The sequence below is a fragment of the Ruditapes philippinarum genome, unplaced genomic scaffold (genome assembly GCF_026571515.1).
Source record: "Ruditapes philippinarum isolate M1 unplaced genomic scaffold, ASM2657151v2 ctg4069_1_1_1_1, whole genome shotgun sequence".
Taxonomy (NCBI): domain Eukaryota; kingdom Metazoa; phylum Mollusca; class Bivalvia; order Venerida; family Veneridae; genus Ruditapes; species Ruditapes philippinarum.
In genome coordinates this window covers 36,548-56,602 of record NW_026864965.1, presented here as the reverse complement: position 1 = coordinate 56,602, position 20,055 = coordinate 36,548, and the positions used below count along the sequence as shown (strand labels likewise).

Genomic DNA, 20,055 nt, shown 5'->3' with positions numbered 1-20,055 from the left:
TTGAAAAGAAACCTTTTTTGTGAGTATCATGGTATAGATCTGTCCACTAGTAGGGGGAAAATTTTGTAAGCTACTGGAAAGCTCTTCTGGATGAGTTACATAACCGTATTCTAAAAGTCCTTGGTTTGAATCTTAGCCATGTTGCATATTTTTATCCCCGCCGACTGAATCGGGATATTACTTCGACGTTGTCCTTCCGTCCGTCCGTCCGTGCGTCCATCCAATAATAATTTCAAACTCATAGGAGAGCGCATAACTAAATAACAAATAAACACCACACACACAAATAAAAAAACAAACAAACATTGTTGTTAAGAGAATTATTTTTTTCGAAAAGAAGAAAAATTCACAGTAAATTTAATCAGCAACAAACATACGATATAAACTAGAAATGTGTCCATAGGACACGGATGCCCCCACACGCCATTATTCTGTCAATCTTATGACTCTAGGTCAAATATTTTTTGGACTACATGTGCCACAAGTTGAAAACTAAAAATCAACAAAGGGCCACAATTCTGTAAAATTTGGTCGCAGCAAAAATTCCTTCCTTTACTACCATCTACACATTAAGGTTGTTCATCCCTGGAAGTTTAAGCAAAATCTGCCATCCGGTTTAAGAGGAGTTGCGTTCACAAAATTTCTACATAGTATATAGTGAAAAAATCAACAAAGGGCCATAATTCTGTTAAATTTGGTCGCAGCAAAAATTCCTTTCTTTACTGCCATCTACACATTAAGGTTGTTCATCCCTGGAAGTTTAAGCAAAATCTGCTATCCGGTTTAAGAGGAGTTGCGTTCACAAAATTTCTACATAGTATATAGTGAAAAAATCAACAAAGGGCCATAATTCTGTTAAATTTGGTCGCAGCAAAAATTCCTTCCTTTACTGCCATCTACACATTAAGGTTGTTCATCCCTGGAAGTTTAAGCAAAATCTGCTATCCGGTTTAAGAGGAGTTGCGTTCACAAAATTTCTACATAGTATATAGTGAAAAAAATCAACAAAGGGCCATAATTCTGTTAAATTTGGTCGCAGCAAAAATTCCTTTCTTTACTGCCATCTACACATTAAGGTTGTTTATCCCTGGAAGTTTAAGCAAAATCTGCCATCCGTTTTAAGAGGAGTTGCGTTCACAAGATTTCGGGACAGACGGACAGACAAACGGACGGACACTCGGACGGACAAGTGCAACGCTATATGCTCCCACTCTGTGGGGGCATAAAGATCCAGAATGATAAATACAGGTGTTAGATCTATACTTATATACATAGAGCATACTGAACAAAAATACTCCTCACAGTTTTGGTCAAAATTGCCCTCAAACTTATATGCAAACGATCTTTCCTTATTTTAAATATTGTGTATAAACAAGTTTGTATGACTCGATAAGAAAATTCGTTTATCTTGTATTTTTCTGAACTCAATATCTTGAATATAATCTTTCAAGATCAATTAAAAAAGATAAAAATTGTAAGAAGGCAAAGCTTTAGAGTTATCTATGATGGTTGTATTTACAGTAACTAGGAAGTTTGTTCAGATGATATAAATTAGTAGCTTTACGATAAAACTGTCCATGATTTAAAAATAGAAAATAGGTATTAACAAAATAGTTCAGACTTGATTAAAATAATTAAAATGATTGCATAATTTAAAGGAGATACATTACGTAAAATATATAGAACATTGTCAGAGAATGTTAACGTTTTAAGGTGATGTTGGCTTTCCTGTACTTTTAATTGTGCTATCTGACCAGATAGCAATACGCTATTATATGTATTTCAATGATAAAACAACAAATGCAATAATAAAGCTAATGAATATAAAAATGAAAAATGTATAATATAAATTAAATGTCATTTTTAGAAACAATATATGAATGGTATTAATGTAACACTCGAGAGTAATAAAGTAAATTTCGTCATAACGATAATCTAAATCATGTTTTTGCGTAAATTTACAAGCCTTCTATATACACTTTAAAAAAATCAAACTTAAGTCATCTGTCCCTGCAACATAGATCTAGTCGACACTTTGATCCATCTGTAAAATAGAACGTTTTTTAAATAATTATATTAACCAAAAAGCAAGTGAAAATTAAAACCGTTAACGCGAAATACAATCTTGTTTCTGTAACAGAGAGTCGTGTGAAGAAAGAAGCTTGCGGAACGTCGAACGGCGACGTAATAAGCGTGTTAAACGTTTAACAGACCGTACTTATAAAACCCTAAGATTTTCAACATTAACTTTGTTTTTTTATGACAAGATATGCCATTTTGTTCATATTTTGTTGTACTCAAAATGATTACAATACATATCTGAATATGGAGTAACTATTTTCTGCTAGAATTGTACCGTATTCGATCAGATCAGAAAAAAATGTTGAATACAATTAAAATAGAAACAATTGTCATATTTTGTCATAAAAAACTAAGGTAATATTAAGAATAAATTTAAAACATTCAGGCCATAGTCAAATATTAATCTCGGTCACCGGTTATTGAATTTTCTAACCGTTTTTTAGCTACAAACCGACCGTACCCATTTAACCGATAAACGTGACACCCCTACTTTTTGTGCGACGAAAAAACTTAAACCACACACAAAAAAAAAATAATAAAAAAAAAATAAATAAATAAATAAATAAAGAAAGAAAAAGAAAAGAAAAAAAAGTTATAATAATAATGAAATTCAAATCAAAGGCAGTTAATGAAAGAATGCCACCATTTTGGCAAACAAATTACGTAATAAGAAAATTTACGAAATATATTTAATAAATACTACGTCTAGTCGCTTTTTGATAGCAATAAAAGTACATACGTGCGTTATCTGTGTAAATTTCAACTAATTGTAAAAGACATCTACGGCTCAGCACGACCACCAGTTGCCTTTAACAAAAAGTACATCAAATACAATTTTTGTCTGTCTACATAAGATGTGGGGACAACAGCAATTCAATTCAATTATTCAAAAAAGAAATATTGTATTGTATTGTATTGTTAACTATTACTATTAATTTGCACGAGTCATAAGTCCATTAGCCCAATAAGTTTTCACCTAGCTTTCCTTTAATATGCTAAGATGTACACTTGGTAATGAAGTTAAGATTTTTCTGTTGCTCGTTTACTTAAAGCTTTATCTAAAAGAATATTAATATAAAATGGATGCATGGTAAAACTATGTGGTTTCCATATCCATATGGTAAATTCTCTAAAGAATTTTTAATATTATGTCTCTTATATTCAACATGAAAAATGCAAACAGATAAAAATGTTCAGGAACAAGATATAAAGCTGCTACTTTGTATACGTTGTAAAATACCAACCTGCTTTAATTAAAACAGATTTTAGAATCTATTCTTTTACAAATTCAAACAAAAATTGTGTAATCTGCTGGTAACGAATATATAGCTTGATACACTCTAAAGTGTGTCAGAAATGGTTTTCAATCAAGATAAAGCATGGAATCTTAATTTCATCATCATTATTATTATTATTTTGATTGGCGATATCAATCATAAGTAAACCTGTTATGAATGCATACATACGCTTTGTACAGAAGCAGTGACTGGGGCCTTTTTTGGCACATTCCTTTGGCCTAAGTAGGGAAGTGCAACATTTTCTTCTATCCAAGAAAAAAAAGCAAACAGAAATATGTTATGTATTGAATTACTATCATTTCATTTCATACAAATTAACTATTTACCGCAAAGTCGACTTTGATAGAATATCCATCGTACAATATTGATATTACGCAATTAACTTAATTACATTTGAGTACTCACAAGTTTTGCAAAATATAGTTTTAAAATTGAAAATTATCAAGCCAAATGAAACCTTGTGTAACATAAACAATCGTGAAAATGCATTTTAATCAAATAAATGCTGGTAGAAAAGCAATTAAAGTGTAGGTCGGATAGATGTGCAAACAGTTTCCATTAATATGGTAATAAAATGTATAAATATTATTTCACTTACCTGATTTATGTGAGGATTTTCTTCCGTTAGGCATGTTTGGTGTCCTGCAATTGTACTTTTAAATTTGAAATGCTTACATAAGCTTAGTAGACAATTTACCAAAATAAAATGCGATTCTACATTTTCCACTATCGAAACGATAAAAATATACAAATATACGACAATTAAGCTCTGTTTGTTTGATTGCTTTTGTTTTTGTGTGTATTTACGCATATTATTGTACATTTCCGGTCATTTCCCCGAAACTGGCTCATCTGGATAACTTACCAGTAAGCATTTTCTCCTCGAGTGGTGGACTGCTAATCTTATCAGCGTTAGGAAATAATTGACAATTTTCGAAATCAATTGTCACCTCACCCAAAGTTCAAGCCAGCGACCACTTGACTACTGATACAAACATTCAACAGCGGAGTTTATTAAATTATGAAAGATAATATGACATATAAAAGTTTTAAACAATTTCTTTTATATTTAATGTTTATGTAAAAATAATGACATGTGAAGTGATGCTTTTGCATGCAAAATCAATCAATTAATTGGGTCTAGCGATTTTTGGACAAGAGAAAATGTTTGGTAAAAGAAAATGTTTACAGGCGTTGTACTCACGAAGACTCAGACTGACTTCTGGTCCCATTAAATTGACCTACCATTTTTTATGGTTTCTTTTCTTCAAAGCACAAACTACCAACAAAACCACTGTCACTAAGAAAACAACAACTCCCAAGACAACTCCAACAATGATAAGATCACTCTCCTCTGCAATAAGCATTACGAAATATTATATGAGATTAATCAATAGAAACCATCTTTAAAATTCTTTAAAATCCGCCTTAACATTATCTGATCAAAACTCAAGGAAGATCTATTTGAACTCAAACATAATTGAGTATTAAAAGAAACTTAAATAATTAATATTTCGTTGTCAGATAATGTCAACATTTAATTACAATTTTACTGACAAATTTCGTAATTCGTGTCATTCTACATGTAAAATACAAAAAAAAAATATACATAGAGAAAACTTGAAACGGTATTACCTTCGACGTTTTCTATGTTGTTTTTTGTTTTCCTAAAATATAAAAGTGAAACATAAAATAAAATATTTCTATAATTATAAGTGTAAAACATAACATTAATGGCACACAAATGATACCTAAATTCATTGTACTTAAAGACAAATTTGTTATAAAATATTGACACACTTTTACTTCGATCATTACAAACTGTGCTCATACCGACAAATTGGGTTGTTGCCAAAAACTTGACAAACTGTGTTATTATCACAGGGTCCTGCTAGAAGTTCCCGTAGTTCACATGGACCAGCACTTGCTGGAAATACTGAAAAAAATATATGTGATAAATATATAATATAGATGATATATGAAGGTCAGTACAATTTAACTGAAGTGTGTACGGTCAAAAGTGCAATACATTACGATAAAACAGTATGTATATAGAATATGTTTAGATAGGGATTGGTTTGAAAGTTGAAGTTAAATAAATGGATCAATAACTTAAGAAAGGCAGTTCTCTTTTTTACTTTGGCATAATTGTAAATCACGCGTTTAAAGATTGGTTTGAGTAAAAAAATGTATATTATTAACAAACATTGATTTGATTGTTTAAACACAGTTATTAATGATATGACAAAAATACTTCTTTTTACATGAACAGTTTCCGTTTGTTTTGTCAAAAGTTAAATTAGTAAATACTAAAAGAGAAACACGAGTTTTGTCATGAGCCGGGCTGACTGAATAAATAAAAAGTACTTTGCTTAAATTTCAATAATTAAAGGATAAGCTAATATTATAGAAACTACTTGGTTTCACAGGAACAGGTTTTCCATCAATGACCAGGATTCCATCTTCGTCTAAATCTATAATCGCCTGAACAACTGCATCAACTACCATAGTCTGATTTTTCTTTTCTTCAATAACCATTGTGTAATCTACAATTATACTTCCGGCTCTGAAAGTAAAAAATGATAAATGCCTTCATCCAAGCAGAATCATTTGTATTTATCAATTTACATACAAAGAATATTGATAACGTTATATTTTAGAGACAAGTTAAGTACGTTTCAGCCGAAGCGTATTTTCGTAAGAAAAATAAATAGCTAAAGTGACTAGAACGAACTTAATGATTCCGGTTTGGCAGTGCATCTGACTGCCTTTGAATGCATGTTTGTTTTTAAATGCATTTATGCAGTTAATGTTTACAATTTTGCTTAAGCTATGTCTCCTTATGATATCTTATAATGAGGATTTATGCCATTTTTTTCTTCAACCAAAAACTAAATATATTGTTTAACAACTTAGTATCAACGTTATCATTCAGTGAGACAAAAAATTTATTTGTACGTATTAAGACAGTATGATATTATCAGATTTTGTGAGCCGGAAGAACAAAATGTAGAATGGAATATGTACCGATTGCAGCACTATTAAGTGTTGAGAATTGAGTACCGCTCAAGCCGGTGCTAGGGGGCGTGAGAGATGTTGCACTTATTCATTATCCCTCATGCACAGACTCAATCAAACCGAGTCTGCAATTTTTATGTAATTTTGTTGTGATTAATGCTCCCGAGGGATCACTTTGTTTCCAGATTTTTGTATACTCGAAAAATAATAAAATAATCTAATGATTACAGTATTCGATGATACAGTAGTAATAAACTTTAAATGTTAAACATGTTTCCTTTCATCTATTGTACAAATGATGTTATGGTTGACATTTTACCAGAATATAGTTCACATTAAAATGATACAATATAGCACACTAAAGATAAATTTTGAATGTTGATGTTTCCCCAAATAAAAGATTTATTGATTTCTTTATATACATGTGTATTTTCTTTCTTTATTTCTTTTGTCTGTCTGTCTGTCTGTCTGTCTGTCAATATGTCTGTCTGAGTGTCTCGTTTTCTTTCTTTCATTCTTGTCTAATAATTTATGTTCTTTTTTATTTATTTAATTTTTTTATTTATTTATCTATTTATTTATATATTTATTTATTTATGTCAACATCTAGATATGTATTAATTTCCTCATGAAGATAAAAATAAATATATTTTACTAACCTTATAGTGTGGTCAGAAACGAAAACTACAGCTTTTGATGTTGCTCTGAAGTAACTCTGCAACTGCAAAACGTTAATTTTTTATATAATCTATTGCATAAAAAAAATATTTAAATACATTATAAGATTTTGTCTGTGGGGACAATGTGCCGCATTTCATGGAATGGCAATATTTTGTCACATTGAAGGTACTATGATAACCGTCATATGAACACATCTGCGGATGTTCCAAAAATCTAAATTATACAAGTTCATGTTAAACGTTTAATCTGCTTAAGCCGGTGCCAGGGGGCGTGGACGATAGTTTGCAATAATCTCTACCGTCAATGAACAGGCTCAATCAAACCGAGCCCGCAACAGTTTTAGTTTTGCAGTGTTGGGCTTTCTTTAGGGATTCTGTTTTTCTCTAGTGCATTTCTTTTTTCTTACATTTATTGACAAGTATATCAAATTTATATACTATTTTTGTGATCTACATCAAGTGTTCAACAATACGCATACATACACAATAGATGTTTTTGTTTATTGCAATCAAATCTGTATGAAACCTTATTTAAAAATATGATAGAAAAAGCGATGATATATAATTACTGCATTCATGATTTCTGTATACAAGGTATAGTTTCTTAAAGCTGTGTCACTGTCTATAGATAGACGTATAGTTGATGATACCGCTGTACCAGAAACATCTGTAAAGGAACGATACATGTATTAAATCAATGTTGTGCAGCAAATTTCAACTCGATTGTATACTTAAAGGTGTAATAGAAAGATTAATTTCGCCTCATAATATTGCCTCATAAATTGAAATGTATTGTTACTTCAAGTATAAAGATCGGATCAATCCATTTCATTACTGGAAGGCATGGTATTTTATAAGCCTTATTGCCATTATTTATTCACATAATTGAAATCATCTGTTTTGTCTTACAAAATTGACCAGTGACCTCTTTTAAGACAATACACTGTATTTAGATTGCGACACCTCAAAAAAGTCAATCAATAAACATGATACTTTTTCATTTGATTTGAAATGTAAAATATTTCTTGAAAACATTTGTTCATACCTTTACATGTTAAGCCGTCTTCATTCAGAAATCGTTTCTGTTGGCAATTACAAATGTACGTTCCATCAAAGTTGATGCATGTTTCTTCACATTGACCATTATTCTCTTCACATTCGTTTCTATCAAGACAAGAGAGAGAATCCATGTCGATTTGGTACCCTTCATTACACAAGCATTTAAAAGATCCGTCTTGATTTTCGCATTTTTGGTTACAACCGCCATTGTTATCAAGACATTCATCGATGTCTACGCACGATGTTCTGTTTGCATGTAGGAAATATCCATGCCCGCATGAGCAACTGAACGAGCCATTTGTGTTGATGCAAATTTGGCCGCAACCACCGTTATTGGATAAGCACTCGTCAACATCGTCACATGTTATGTTATTTTCGCTTAAACTATATCCGTCTTTACAAGAACAAGCGAATGAACCTACCTGCTTACAGATATGATCACAAACAAAGACGTTCGTTCCTGTATTGCACTCATCGGTCTCTGTTTTAATGTGATAACAAATGAAAAGAATGTATTAAGAATTAAAAATATGTGTTCCATTATCATCTACTCATATACATAACTTCCGCAATGTATCGACAAATGTTTAATTTACTTATAAAGGATTGTTTTAATTTCATAAAACCGGAATTTATTTTCTCAATATTTATCGAACAAAAACTTAATAACTTACAAAGTCTTGAAATTGATCAAGTAGGAACCGCTATTACGAACGCCTAGCGTGTGTGTTTACACGCTAGTCAATTACAACCATTGAAATTTCCCATTAAAATTTGAAATACATTGTACATGTATTACCTTAAGATGATAGGGAAAGGAAGTGTTTGCATTAACTGTTATACAATTATTTAAAATTTTAGGATTTGATATTTGTAAACATAACGCAACATGCATTTACCTTGTAGCACGACACTTATATAAGCATCAGAAGAGGTGATATTTGTCACTATATTCCCAGCAATGCAATTGTACTTGTCGTAAGAATCATTTTGGGTAACGTTTAAAACGGCCAGCACATTGGAACGTTCTTCTGGGATAATTGTTTCATTCCTTAACCAAAAGAAGATAGGTTCTGGATCACCTGTAGCATTGCAGAGAAATGTAACATCGCTGCCGTGTAAGACAGTCTTGTTGTGAAGCTGTTTAACAAACGTAGGAGCCTCTGAACAAAATAAATTCATACTGACAAGTCTGTTAATGTTAAAGAGAACATACTCAAATGCAGATGCTGTATCGATTATAGAGGAAGATTCGTTCTGAAATGTTTGAATCAGTAAACTTTCAAGATCAAGAATTGTTTTTTGAATGTCAGATATGTTTGGAATTGTCTCTGATTCATAAAGAACGTACAAGTTTGAAATAGCGTAAAATATACAATCCTGAAAGTCTACGCATTCGGACTCATTGAAATAATCCCTTGTATTATTTTTCATCGACGTAAACCAAGAATTTTGATAATTAATTGCCTCAACAGATTTAATTTCATCATCCACGTTTTTACTTAAAACACTTGCCGCCGACTGTATTTCAAAAAGCAATGGATCTTCAGCAACTGCCGTTGTTGTATCATTAATTGCTTTGTCAATGTCATTCTCTGTCATATTATAATCCATAGTAGCATATTGTCTACTTATCCCGAGGCTGTCAGTTGTCATATTTTGAGATGATACATTTATAGTGCTAAACTCTTGTAGCTGCCTCTTTACATTGTCAATTTCTCCAAAGTAAGCTTTCGAATCATTTACAACTTCTTGCAAGAAATAAAATGAATCAATCATAAAATTTTGTATCATTGTTATTGATAAACATTTTTCTCTATATAATGCTACTCTACTCTCAGAATCACTGTCTTCTGATCCACGAAAGCCACTTATATTGTTACTCAAATCAATAGTTTCATTTAGGTTATGTAAAGTGTTGTCAACATCATCTGATTCTCGAATTTTACGAAACAACACATGCATCCTTGATGAGGCATCGAACTCTATATTTCTACGTTTACGACCAGAAAATATTCCGCCAAATTTATCAATAAGAGCTTTGATTGTTGCCAGTGCTGCCTGCCAAATACTCTGAAGTATATTTTTAAAATTTATCTTTAATTTAATTTCGGTCCAGCCTATCTTAAAAGCATTTACTTCACATGAAACTTCAAATACAGGAAGATCTTTCGTTGACATTTTGATATCAAATCCACAGTTTTTAACATCTATAATACCTTTCAAGCCATTTTCTATTACAAACTGAAGAACATCAGCCGAGGCGCCGATAACAATTTTTACTGCTTCTAAAGCAATTTTTGCTGCCTCCAAAACGACTTTTGCTACATCCAGGCCAATTTTTGCTAATTCTAAAAGTCCTTCTGCCACAAACAAAACAGCACGAGATTTATCTACTACGAACTGGGAAAATGAAACAGCTGCTACAGCAACATCATATGCAAGCATCACAGCCTTAACAGCTATCTTTGCAAGTTCTAGTGCAGTATAAGCTGCAAATCGAAATATTCGGCATGCTATATTTGCAAATTCGCACAAGATATCTGGAAAACTGATCATACAACTTGTGAGTTTGCAGCACGGTAAATGTATCTTTCCAAACCAAGTTTTCTTAACACAAGTTCCACATTTAATTCCAGGTATGCAAATTGGTTTGCATGTCCTTATTTTACACAGATTATCGATGTCTCGCTGTGTTTTTTCCAATTGTTTTAATGCTTCATGCATGGGCCCTTTCGCGTCTTCAAGTTTTTGCTTTGTTTGTTCAAGTTTATCAACTGCATTGTCGAAAACAACGTTTGCAGCTATGACGTCTTTTTGTTTTTTGTCTAACCAATCTTGTGCTTTAGTGAAACCATTTTGTGCTGATATTAGCGCGTTTTGCACTTGAGATAACCGTTTTTCAGCTTCATCCGATATCATCCGGATGACTGTTTGCAAAGCATCTAAGTAACTGCTTTGAAAAGAAGAACTTTCCGTATGTACCTGTCGACGATGTCTATAAGGAAACTGATAGCGGTTTTGTAGTAATGATGTTTCCGTGATATAATCACGGCGTTTCCTTGCTTTTGCAACAAATCTTCCACGAAGATGAAAAGTCAGTTCATCCCAATTTTTACCAACCTCCGCTTCAACGTCAATTTGAGCCAAGAATATGTCCCAGATGTTTCCTTCTAAATAAAAATATATACCATTATTGCTTATAAAAATATCTTCAGTTACCTTAATGCCTAGCAACTGTATATGTACCTGGTATTGCAAGAGAACATTAAAGGAAGTTGTCGAAAATGCAATACCTAAACCTTCTCCTTCCTTAGATTTCAGAAATTTCCCTAATCTGATTCCTTCTGATACCCTTACGAGCATCCGAATAGCATTTTCTCCACTGAGTAAGTTCTTAACGGCTTCAAATCGGCTACATCTAAAAAGGTCTCCCTTTGAATACATCATTTCAATGTCTAAACCGGCGAATTCTAAACCCCAAAATGTCCAGTCTGAAGAGAACTTCAGTCCAAAACCCGTGTAGTTTCCAATAGACGATGCAATAGTATCAGTTATATTATCCATTACATTCCTGATACTATCCTCTATCATTTTGATTTGATCTTCTAGTAGTTTTATAAAATGATCTTTCGCTGCATTTATGACGAATTCAGTTTCATCTTTTAAAACAATAAGTGCTGACCTTAAATGTTCTAGATTTTTGCGGATATTATCAATGTTGTGGATTAGCTCTTTAAAGTCTTCAGTAAACAAATCATTTAAATGTAATTGTATATTTGCCTTAATTATATTCAAAGTATATTTCATTTTTACAACAACTGTTTCAATTGTATTTGAAACAGAGAGTTCGGTAATAATCAGTCCTTCATTAAGCACCGCTGTGATATTGTTTAGAACATTGTCAAGCTCGAGTATATAGCTTGCTATATTAAACTGTATTCCCTCTAAATGATTATCTTTTGGATCTGTGTTCATAAACAAATGTACACGATTTACTGATGAAAACACAAAGTCTTCAAGAAAAGGTATTCCTTTAAATGGGTTCAATTCAACCATTACTGAAAGGAACAGTCCTTCTGGGTTTGAAACATCACCACACCATTGGCGGCTTGAACCTTAGAAAAAGAGATATTTATGATACACACTATAGTAATGAGCATGCTTAATCAGACGAGTTCTACAGAGAGGAATGCACTCAATATTTTACTTTATAAAGATAATTCATTTATATGTTTACATCTGTTCAACTGTAGATACCTCGCTTATATGATTAAGTCTGTTTAATCATATAAACACAATTAAGATGATAAATTATATAGAAATTTTTACGTAAAACAGAAGGCCCTACGCGAAACAAAATAAATGATGGTCAATTCGTGTTGAAGTTTTTACAATTCGTGTTGAAGTTTTTACTGTCAGGCATTTACTTGAAGAATTTACCTCCGATAGAAATATACGCATTTGCAGTAGATGTAAGCAATGGAAAGGTCACAGAACGTTCCTTGCCAAATAAATCAAATCGGAGAACAGGTGACAAAGATAGTTGGATATCGAGAAATCCTGTCCACTCTTCTACAAACATTGATGTTAATATCTACAAATTTAAACAGTCATCTAAATAAAATAAATATACATAAACAACAACAATAAAACAAAAACAATAACAACATCATCAACAACAACAACAACAACAACAACAATTCACAAACAAATGAAGATCCGTTTATGTTAACATCCAAAAATTGAAAAAAACACACTACAATGGAAACAGATATTACCACAGGCACAGTATCGGACCTGAGAATAAAATATGTTCAGATTGAAAAAAAACCCTCTGTGTTTATCTGAATTGTGTCAAAAACAAACAAAACATGTGAACTATGAGTCGCCTTAAAATGTACTATAAGTTAAGAGCCTACGAGCGAGGGGTTAATTTCCCGGGACGTTGATAAATGTATTAAGGGGGCATACGAGGGTTGTTCGGAAAGTTTTGAGACTGGGTCAATATTTAGCGTTGGAAAAGATAAAATCAAACAAGAGTTTACTATGTATTACTTTAATACCTCATCTATTATAGTGTAAAATTTCATAACAATAGCTTCATGTATACAAAAGCTACAAAGCGTTAGGCACAGACACTACCGGTGACCCGGCGCACGCAACGACGTTATCCGACGTTGCCGTTACTTCCAGAGTTTAACGTCACCGTAGAAAAGTCAACTGCTACTCCTTTTCAAAGTATCTTCCTTCACAACGTACACATTTCTCATGCCTCGTAACCCACTTGGCGAATACATTTATATACCAGTCAGATTTAAATGTTGCAATAATGCTCATAACTCTAGAGCGCAGTTCAACTATGTCCTCAAACCGGATTCCTCGTAGTTCGGATTTGATGGCTGGAAAAACGGAAAAGTCCATTGGGGCCAGGTCGGGTGAGTAGGGTGGGTGAGCGATGCGGTTAAACCCGAGAACATCAAGTTCCAGAGAAGTGGCAGATGCTTCCAAACTGAAGACTGCGACTTTGTTTCTGAGTCGTAGTAGTAAAACCAGGACTCGTCGGTGGTAATAATTCTGTCTAAGAACGCGTCGCCTTCTCTCTGGTATGAACGTAGAAACTGTCGAGATGCTTTTACTCGGTTTTCTTCCTGATCAGCCGTCAATAATCTCGGTACCCAACGGGCCGAAACCCGAGACATTGCAAGTGTCTCAGTTAACGTTTTGTGAGCAGTTGCCGTACCTACATCACAAACTTCTGCAACTTCTCTTACTGTTATGCGACGGTCGCACTGAAGCGCGTTTCTTGCAAGTGTCAGTTTATCGTCGATGACGGATGGGCGACCGCTCCTTTCCTTGTCTTTTGTTGACTTTCTTCCAAACTCTTTATGCCATCTAAATACCAATGGTCGTCTAACAGTACGTCCGTTGTTTGCCTGTTCAAGAAGTTGCTTAGTTTTTGTTGGCGTCTTCCCAAGATTAACGCAAAACTTAATTAAAACACGCTGTTCCTCTTTTGACGGTGTTTCCATAGTCGTTGTCTTGTCGCGCACGTATTGCTATAATGATCTGCGGTAACGGCTTAAACAACTAGCGGAAATGACGTCCTTAAGTTGGAAGTGACGTTATAAAATTTTCGTGACGTTTGGCGCAATTTTAGGGACTCTTTTTATTCAGTAAGAAAACTTATAACAAGAAAATAGTCCGTGCGCCAGGATGCGTAGACAGGTGTTGCTATGGAAACATTTATATGCCGTATAGTAACGTTACAACGTTTTAAAGACATAACTCGGATAAATAACATATTAAGCTATAATTTGTATTAAATAATATTCGAAGCTGTAATTAGAAACAGAGAAAAATCATATTGTCTCAAAACTTTCCGAACAACCCTCGTATTTCACAATTATTTATTTTTTTCGACACATTTAAGATGAACACAGAGGTGTTTTTTCCAATCTGTTCATATTTTCTGCCCAGGTCCGATATTCGTGCCTGTGGATTTAACAGGGAGATCGAAACGTCAAAACGTATTACTTCGTATTTGACTTTTGTTTTATTATTTTATGTGTCCACATCTAATCATTGTGTATGTCCACATCTTCTGAGACAAGTATAGCATCGTCAAATTTGTTTAATGTATTTATGAAGATATTCCGGTGGTATGGGAACCGCATCTGATGAAAAGCATGTCCCTGAAAAGTGCTTACGGTGGCTGAGCACACAACTTTGCGCTTGGACAACTTATAGTCCAATACTATACAATAGTCATATGATTGATCACTCGTTTTATTATTTATTATTTTTTGTGCAAAAAATAAATTACCTGAATAAACAATTATAATTATTCATTATACCCTTTTGAATAGGAAACACCATTACGTCAATGTTTGGCACTTAATCGGTAAAATGTTATGCAACCTTTACAACGGAGCTTACCAACACGCCGGCTAGATTAGTTGCGATGGTTCCTTTGAATTCTGTATTTATTGCATTTTCCCTTACAGTTTATTCGGAATTGTTAAACACACAACGCTACTTAATGTTTTGCTTTATTTTTTTTTTGCTTTGGTTTCATATACATGTACAACATTTGCATATTATATAAAATAGCATTTTCTAATGTATTTTATGCTGATGAAATATTATTGAATATATAAATATATAGTTGGATGTCATGAATTACTGTCTTTCATTTTACACAATAACTTACGTTACCTATTTATTACGGGTCTGGTGGTTAAAGTCGTTGACTTGTAACCAATTGCCCCACTACACAGATAAGGACTTTCGATTCTTTCATGTGAGAAGAAAAGCCAAGAATCTGACGGACGGTGGGTGGCTCAATGCACGAGAGTGTACCTGAGGTTTTCCTCCAGTAAAGTCGGAGGATCGCCATATGACAAACTCTATGTCGTAACTCCGAAAGAAAATAATCCCGTTTATTATCTACAAGATATATTTTTTTGTTGATATGAATCGATGTACTGTTTGTTTGACATAAACACATCTGTATATAAAGTGTTGTGTAACCATGATATAATTATAGAAAAAGAAGTACGATTCAATGATTGGTATGTCACTAATCCATTAAACATTATTAAAAATGACAAAACATATTAAAAGCTTTGATAAACAGAGTAACCAGGTTTGGGTCGCATTAAAATCTAAATAAAATGAAAACCTGAAAAGAACACTCACTGTTTGAACGCTTGGAACACCAAAATAAATATCAGCGTTTCCTTCAACTGTGAAATGTGTGTCATATTTGCTTATACCACCACCTATCCAGACATTCACATTTGGCCGAAATCTTCATAATAAAAACATTAAAACAGTTTAAACGCAAATGTTGGAAATAAGTGCAAGAAAAAAAAAACAAATGACTAAATATACATTCACAATTAAGTCGATAAAAGGCTTACACAGAAAATATGCCTAAATATGAATTTTTGCTACCAATATATCAGCAAACAAGATGTGTTTGATATGTCCTTGATAATATAATCTGTATAAGATTTCAAAAGGTCCTTAAATGTGCCAAGAAGTTAAAAACAAAATGATTAAAATGTGAAAAATATTGACTACATAGAACCATTAGAATCCTGACCTTTGAACAACGGATATTACTCTTCCACCTTAAATGCTGCATGCTGGTAAATATTTGTGAAAAAAAGAATAGTAAGCAATGAATAAACGACAAAATAAGATCCGTACATGATTTTGAACGTACTACAGGACGGCCAATGCAATTACTTTATGCCTGAACTAGACAAATTAGATTTTATATCCACTACCTATTTAGATAGGTGGAACCTCTTTATGGTCTTTTACATTTGGTCTTCAAATTATACTAAACTACAAACAATCAAAATGGGACTTCTCTTTTAACTAAAATAAAGGCATGGCGTCAGACGTACGGTGTAAACATTGTGTCTCCATTCCAGAGTTGTCCAGATAGTGTGTGGGAATTTGTATTTATCCCTTTCAATAGTGAAATTCCGATTCCTCTTGGATGAATGTGCAAGTTTTGTTTATTCTTTAGCGCTTGGAACATACTAATGTTTAATAACATATCTCGGGAACCATCTGGTATCATCAAAAACACTGTCCCGCCGTAATGGTGGCAAAGGTCGACAATCAAGCAAAATCGTCTCGAACTTAATGGTTTTGGTATGTCTATTTCATCCCCGAATATATTGAGCTTGAATCCTGTACTAAACGTAAATACCGTGTATAAATGATTTGGTATAACTGGTGCACCGTCGCACCACGAAACATCATCCATGTCTCTCCCATAAACAAGAGTACTTTTTGTATCTTGAATAGACAAAACTTCATTTCTTGATTTTCCAAATCTTAGCCAAGAAGGAATTGCAGGAAAGAGCGAGAACAAAAAAGTTTTCATAAAAGAGTCCATACTTATGAAATCGAATATATCACTTTCAACAAGTTCGAACGCTGCACAATCATCGTCTGTTTTTCCACTTTCCATTATTGCTCCTTCAGTCAATTCGTGAAGCGACCCATAATTTAACGTAAACTCGTCATTTCTTACAATCATCTCAATTCCCTTTAGTGATATTGGCACAGAGAAATTGTTAACGTTAGCAAAGACAACACCATGTGTAAACATTAAGTCTTGATCTACATGTAGTTTATACCAGTGCGCTGTAGAGCTTAAATATATTGTAATGTCATTTCCATCTACGCATTGGGCAAGCGTTACAGTGAAACACGCTTTCGGCAGGAGCTGTTGAGGAATTTCGAGTCGTTCAAACACAGTCTGCTTTTCTTCTTCACCTAAAGTAAAACATCAAACGCTAGCTAGTTACTAGGTTCAAGTATATAACCAGCATATCGAATATCCATTAGTCTTAATAAGTTCCTATATTTATGAATGTGATATAAGTTTTACTTATTTTCCAGTTTTCCCTTACTTTGTTAAAAACAATTAACTATAAATATTTTCCCATTCTCCAGCTTATTTAACAAGGTCATCATCACCATGTTCGTAACATTAGACGATAGATTAGTTCTAAATGGACGTTTATCATCGTGTTCTTAGTACCCTTTGTCTAACATGTCTAATAGTGATTATGCTAAAATTTTAACAATGAAGATCAAGCTGCATTATTGTAAAGCAGGTCATATTTTGAGCAACACTTATGATCTATCTACTTACCTCCAAAACATGAGAAACCATCTTCGCTTAGCTCTCGATTCCCTGAACAACTGCAGTTAAACGAACCTTCTGAGTTTGTACATACATCTTGACAACCCCCATTTGCAAATTCGCACTCATTAATATCTTAAAGTAAATCAATATAGATGAATACCGACTGCAATTTATTGGATTTGTATTAAGCTTTTAATAAGCTAAGCATGTGCTGCAGATTTAAAAGCCCATTATGCCTAAAATGCTACCCTTTCTTTTTATTTCACAAAAACGTAAGATTTTTGGTTTCTTGGCAAAGTTTCCAAAACACATTTATTTGCCATATAGATTAACTATCTTTGCTTCTTTTGCTATGTTGGCAATTAGTATAATTACAGTTGTAAAATTCGAATATTAAAAAAGAAAACTAGCAGAGGACTTAAAACAAGATTGAACATTGTGTCGTCTCATTGCGGCTATATGCTTCATTAACTGCACGAAAATGAAATATTTCTAGAATATTTGCAATGATTCCAAGTGAAAAGAAAACGTTTACGCTCCAAGAACTGTTGAAAGTAGAGTCGGTCAGCCAGTCGGTCAGTCACTATAAAAAAAAATACTGATAAAATTGTGTTTTAATAGGATTGTACTCACCTGTTTCACAGTGTTTGCCGCTGAAACCTGTTTTACACATACACGTGTAATTATTCAAACCATCAACACATGTACCTTCGTTCATGCATACAACACCTTTACAGTCATCAACATCTGTTATGAAATTGAGATTGCTATTTTTTGTATCAACAACATCATTTTAAGGATATGCCAGAAACAATACTGACAGAACTTCAGCCTTATGAATCATTATATATGATAATGTTCTAATTTAATATCCTTATAGATTTGTTAATTATTAACAACAGTTGCTTAGCCCTTTTCCGTTTCGCCTTTGTGTCCTTTCTTTGTTTAGTCATGTGTCCTGGTGACTTGATGTATAATTTTTAAACGAGAGGTCAGTTACAAATTATTCTTTAAACGAATTCATATTTGCAGATAAATGAAGTTATCTCGACATTAATACTTTGAAGCTGAAATAAATTGATTGTTAGGTTTCAGTAAAAATGTTAAACTTGTATATTTAATTTATTTCAAAGCATATGTGATCCAAGGCAATGGTAATGAATCTTTCCATCAACATTTTCTGGTGGTTATAACACAAATTAAAACCATAGACATGTAGTGAGGTTTTATTACTCTGTATCTCTATCTATAAATAACGCATATAATTTCATCTCTGGATACTTACTTTTACAAGAAATACCATCTGTGTTAAGGCTGAAACCACTTTTACAACTACACTTATAGGACCCATCTGTGTTGTCGCAAATTTGAGAGCATAATGCGCTTGATTCCGTGCATTCATCTATATCTATATGAACAAAAAATACATTTGTATCTTCATTTCACAATACACACCTACAACATAGCACATACATATGTTTAATAAGCAGTATATATACTGAAATGCATGTATTCATTAACTTAATAAAGCTTTCAGAAACAAAATTTAAAGCTGCATAGAATTATGGTTAATAAGCATCTACATCAGTTAAAAAGTTTAAATTATTTGTAAAAAGTAAAAATATCATAAAGGAAGATGTATATTATTTGTTATAAACATTTATGACCGCTTCGCTGGTCTTATATAAAAGATTACTTGCATATATAGCCCATGTCCATGAAAAAGCCGATTTTACAGTTCATATCAAAGCAAGACCATGACGAATTCACAATGCAGCAATCTTACGTTATTTGAATAAAAAAGTAGAGATTTCTTTATAAACTGACAGCATCCGTGTATTTGGTATAAAAAAACAAAACAAAAAAAAACCGTTATGATTAACCAATGGAAATCGACGGAACAAATATGCAGTATTATACATACTTTTTTTCATCAAGAAATCTAAAAACTTACCTTCCCACATTTACAAGTTTATCAATTACCTTCACACACTTCGCTATCTGTACTTGAAAACACAGCTTTGTATCCGTTTCGACATTCACACCTGTGTGAACCTGCCTCATTGATACATGTTTGAGCACATCCGCCGTTTCCAGTGTCACACTCATTCACATCTTGATTATATAAACAAAGCTTTAGAACCACCTTTCATGTATCTTAAGATTGTAAAAACGAATTTTCTGCGGTCTAGCTTAGTGCAGTGGATAAGGTTTTTAGTATCTTACTGCTACAATTCGA

At 32.9% G+C, this 20,055-nt stretch overlaps 1 protein-coding gene across 1 annotated transcript in view; it reads right to left on the bottom strand.

The window, feature by feature from the left end:
• Positions 1-305: 305 nt before the first annotated feature.
• Positions 306-20,055, bottom strand: part of LOC132727428 (uncharacterized) — a 46,642-nt gene continuing 26,892 nt past the window's right edge. The window contains exons 9-27 of the mRNA XM_060712913.1: positions 19,800-19,931; positions 19,102-19,224; positions 18,450-18,563; positions 17,823-17,948; positions 16,558-17,440; positions 15,839-15,950; positions 12,581-12,734; positions 9,037-12,255; positions 8,124-8,618; positions 7,648-7,745; positions 7,058-7,119; positions 5,798-5,946; positions 5,214-5,316; positions 5,016-5,047; positions 4,626-4,734; positions 3,979-4,022; positions 3,549-3,625; positions 2,822-2,889; positions 306-2,044 (exon numbers count right to left, since the gene is read on the bottom strand). Coding sequence (XP_060568896.1) covers positions 2,863-2,889; positions 3,549-3,625; positions 3,979-4,022; positions 4,626-4,734; positions 5,016-5,047; positions 5,214-5,316; positions 5,798-5,946; positions 7,058-7,119; positions 7,648-7,745; positions 8,124-8,618; positions 9,037-12,255; positions 12,581-12,734; positions 15,839-15,950; positions 16,558-17,440; positions 17,823-17,948; positions 18,450-18,563; positions 19,102-19,224; positions 19,800-19,931 — 6,059 coding nt within the window. The 3' untranslated portion in view covers positions 306-2,044; positions 2,822-2,862. The remainder of the gene's footprint in view (positions 2,045-2,821; positions 2,890-3,548; positions 3,626-3,978; positions 4,023-4,625; positions 4,735-5,015; positions 5,048-5,213; positions 5,317-5,797; positions 5,947-7,057; positions 7,120-7,647; positions 7,746-8,123; positions 8,619-9,036; positions 12,256-12,580; positions 12,735-15,838; positions 15,951-16,557; positions 17,441-17,822; positions 17,949-18,449; positions 18,564-19,101; positions 19,225-19,799; positions 19,932-20,055) is intronic.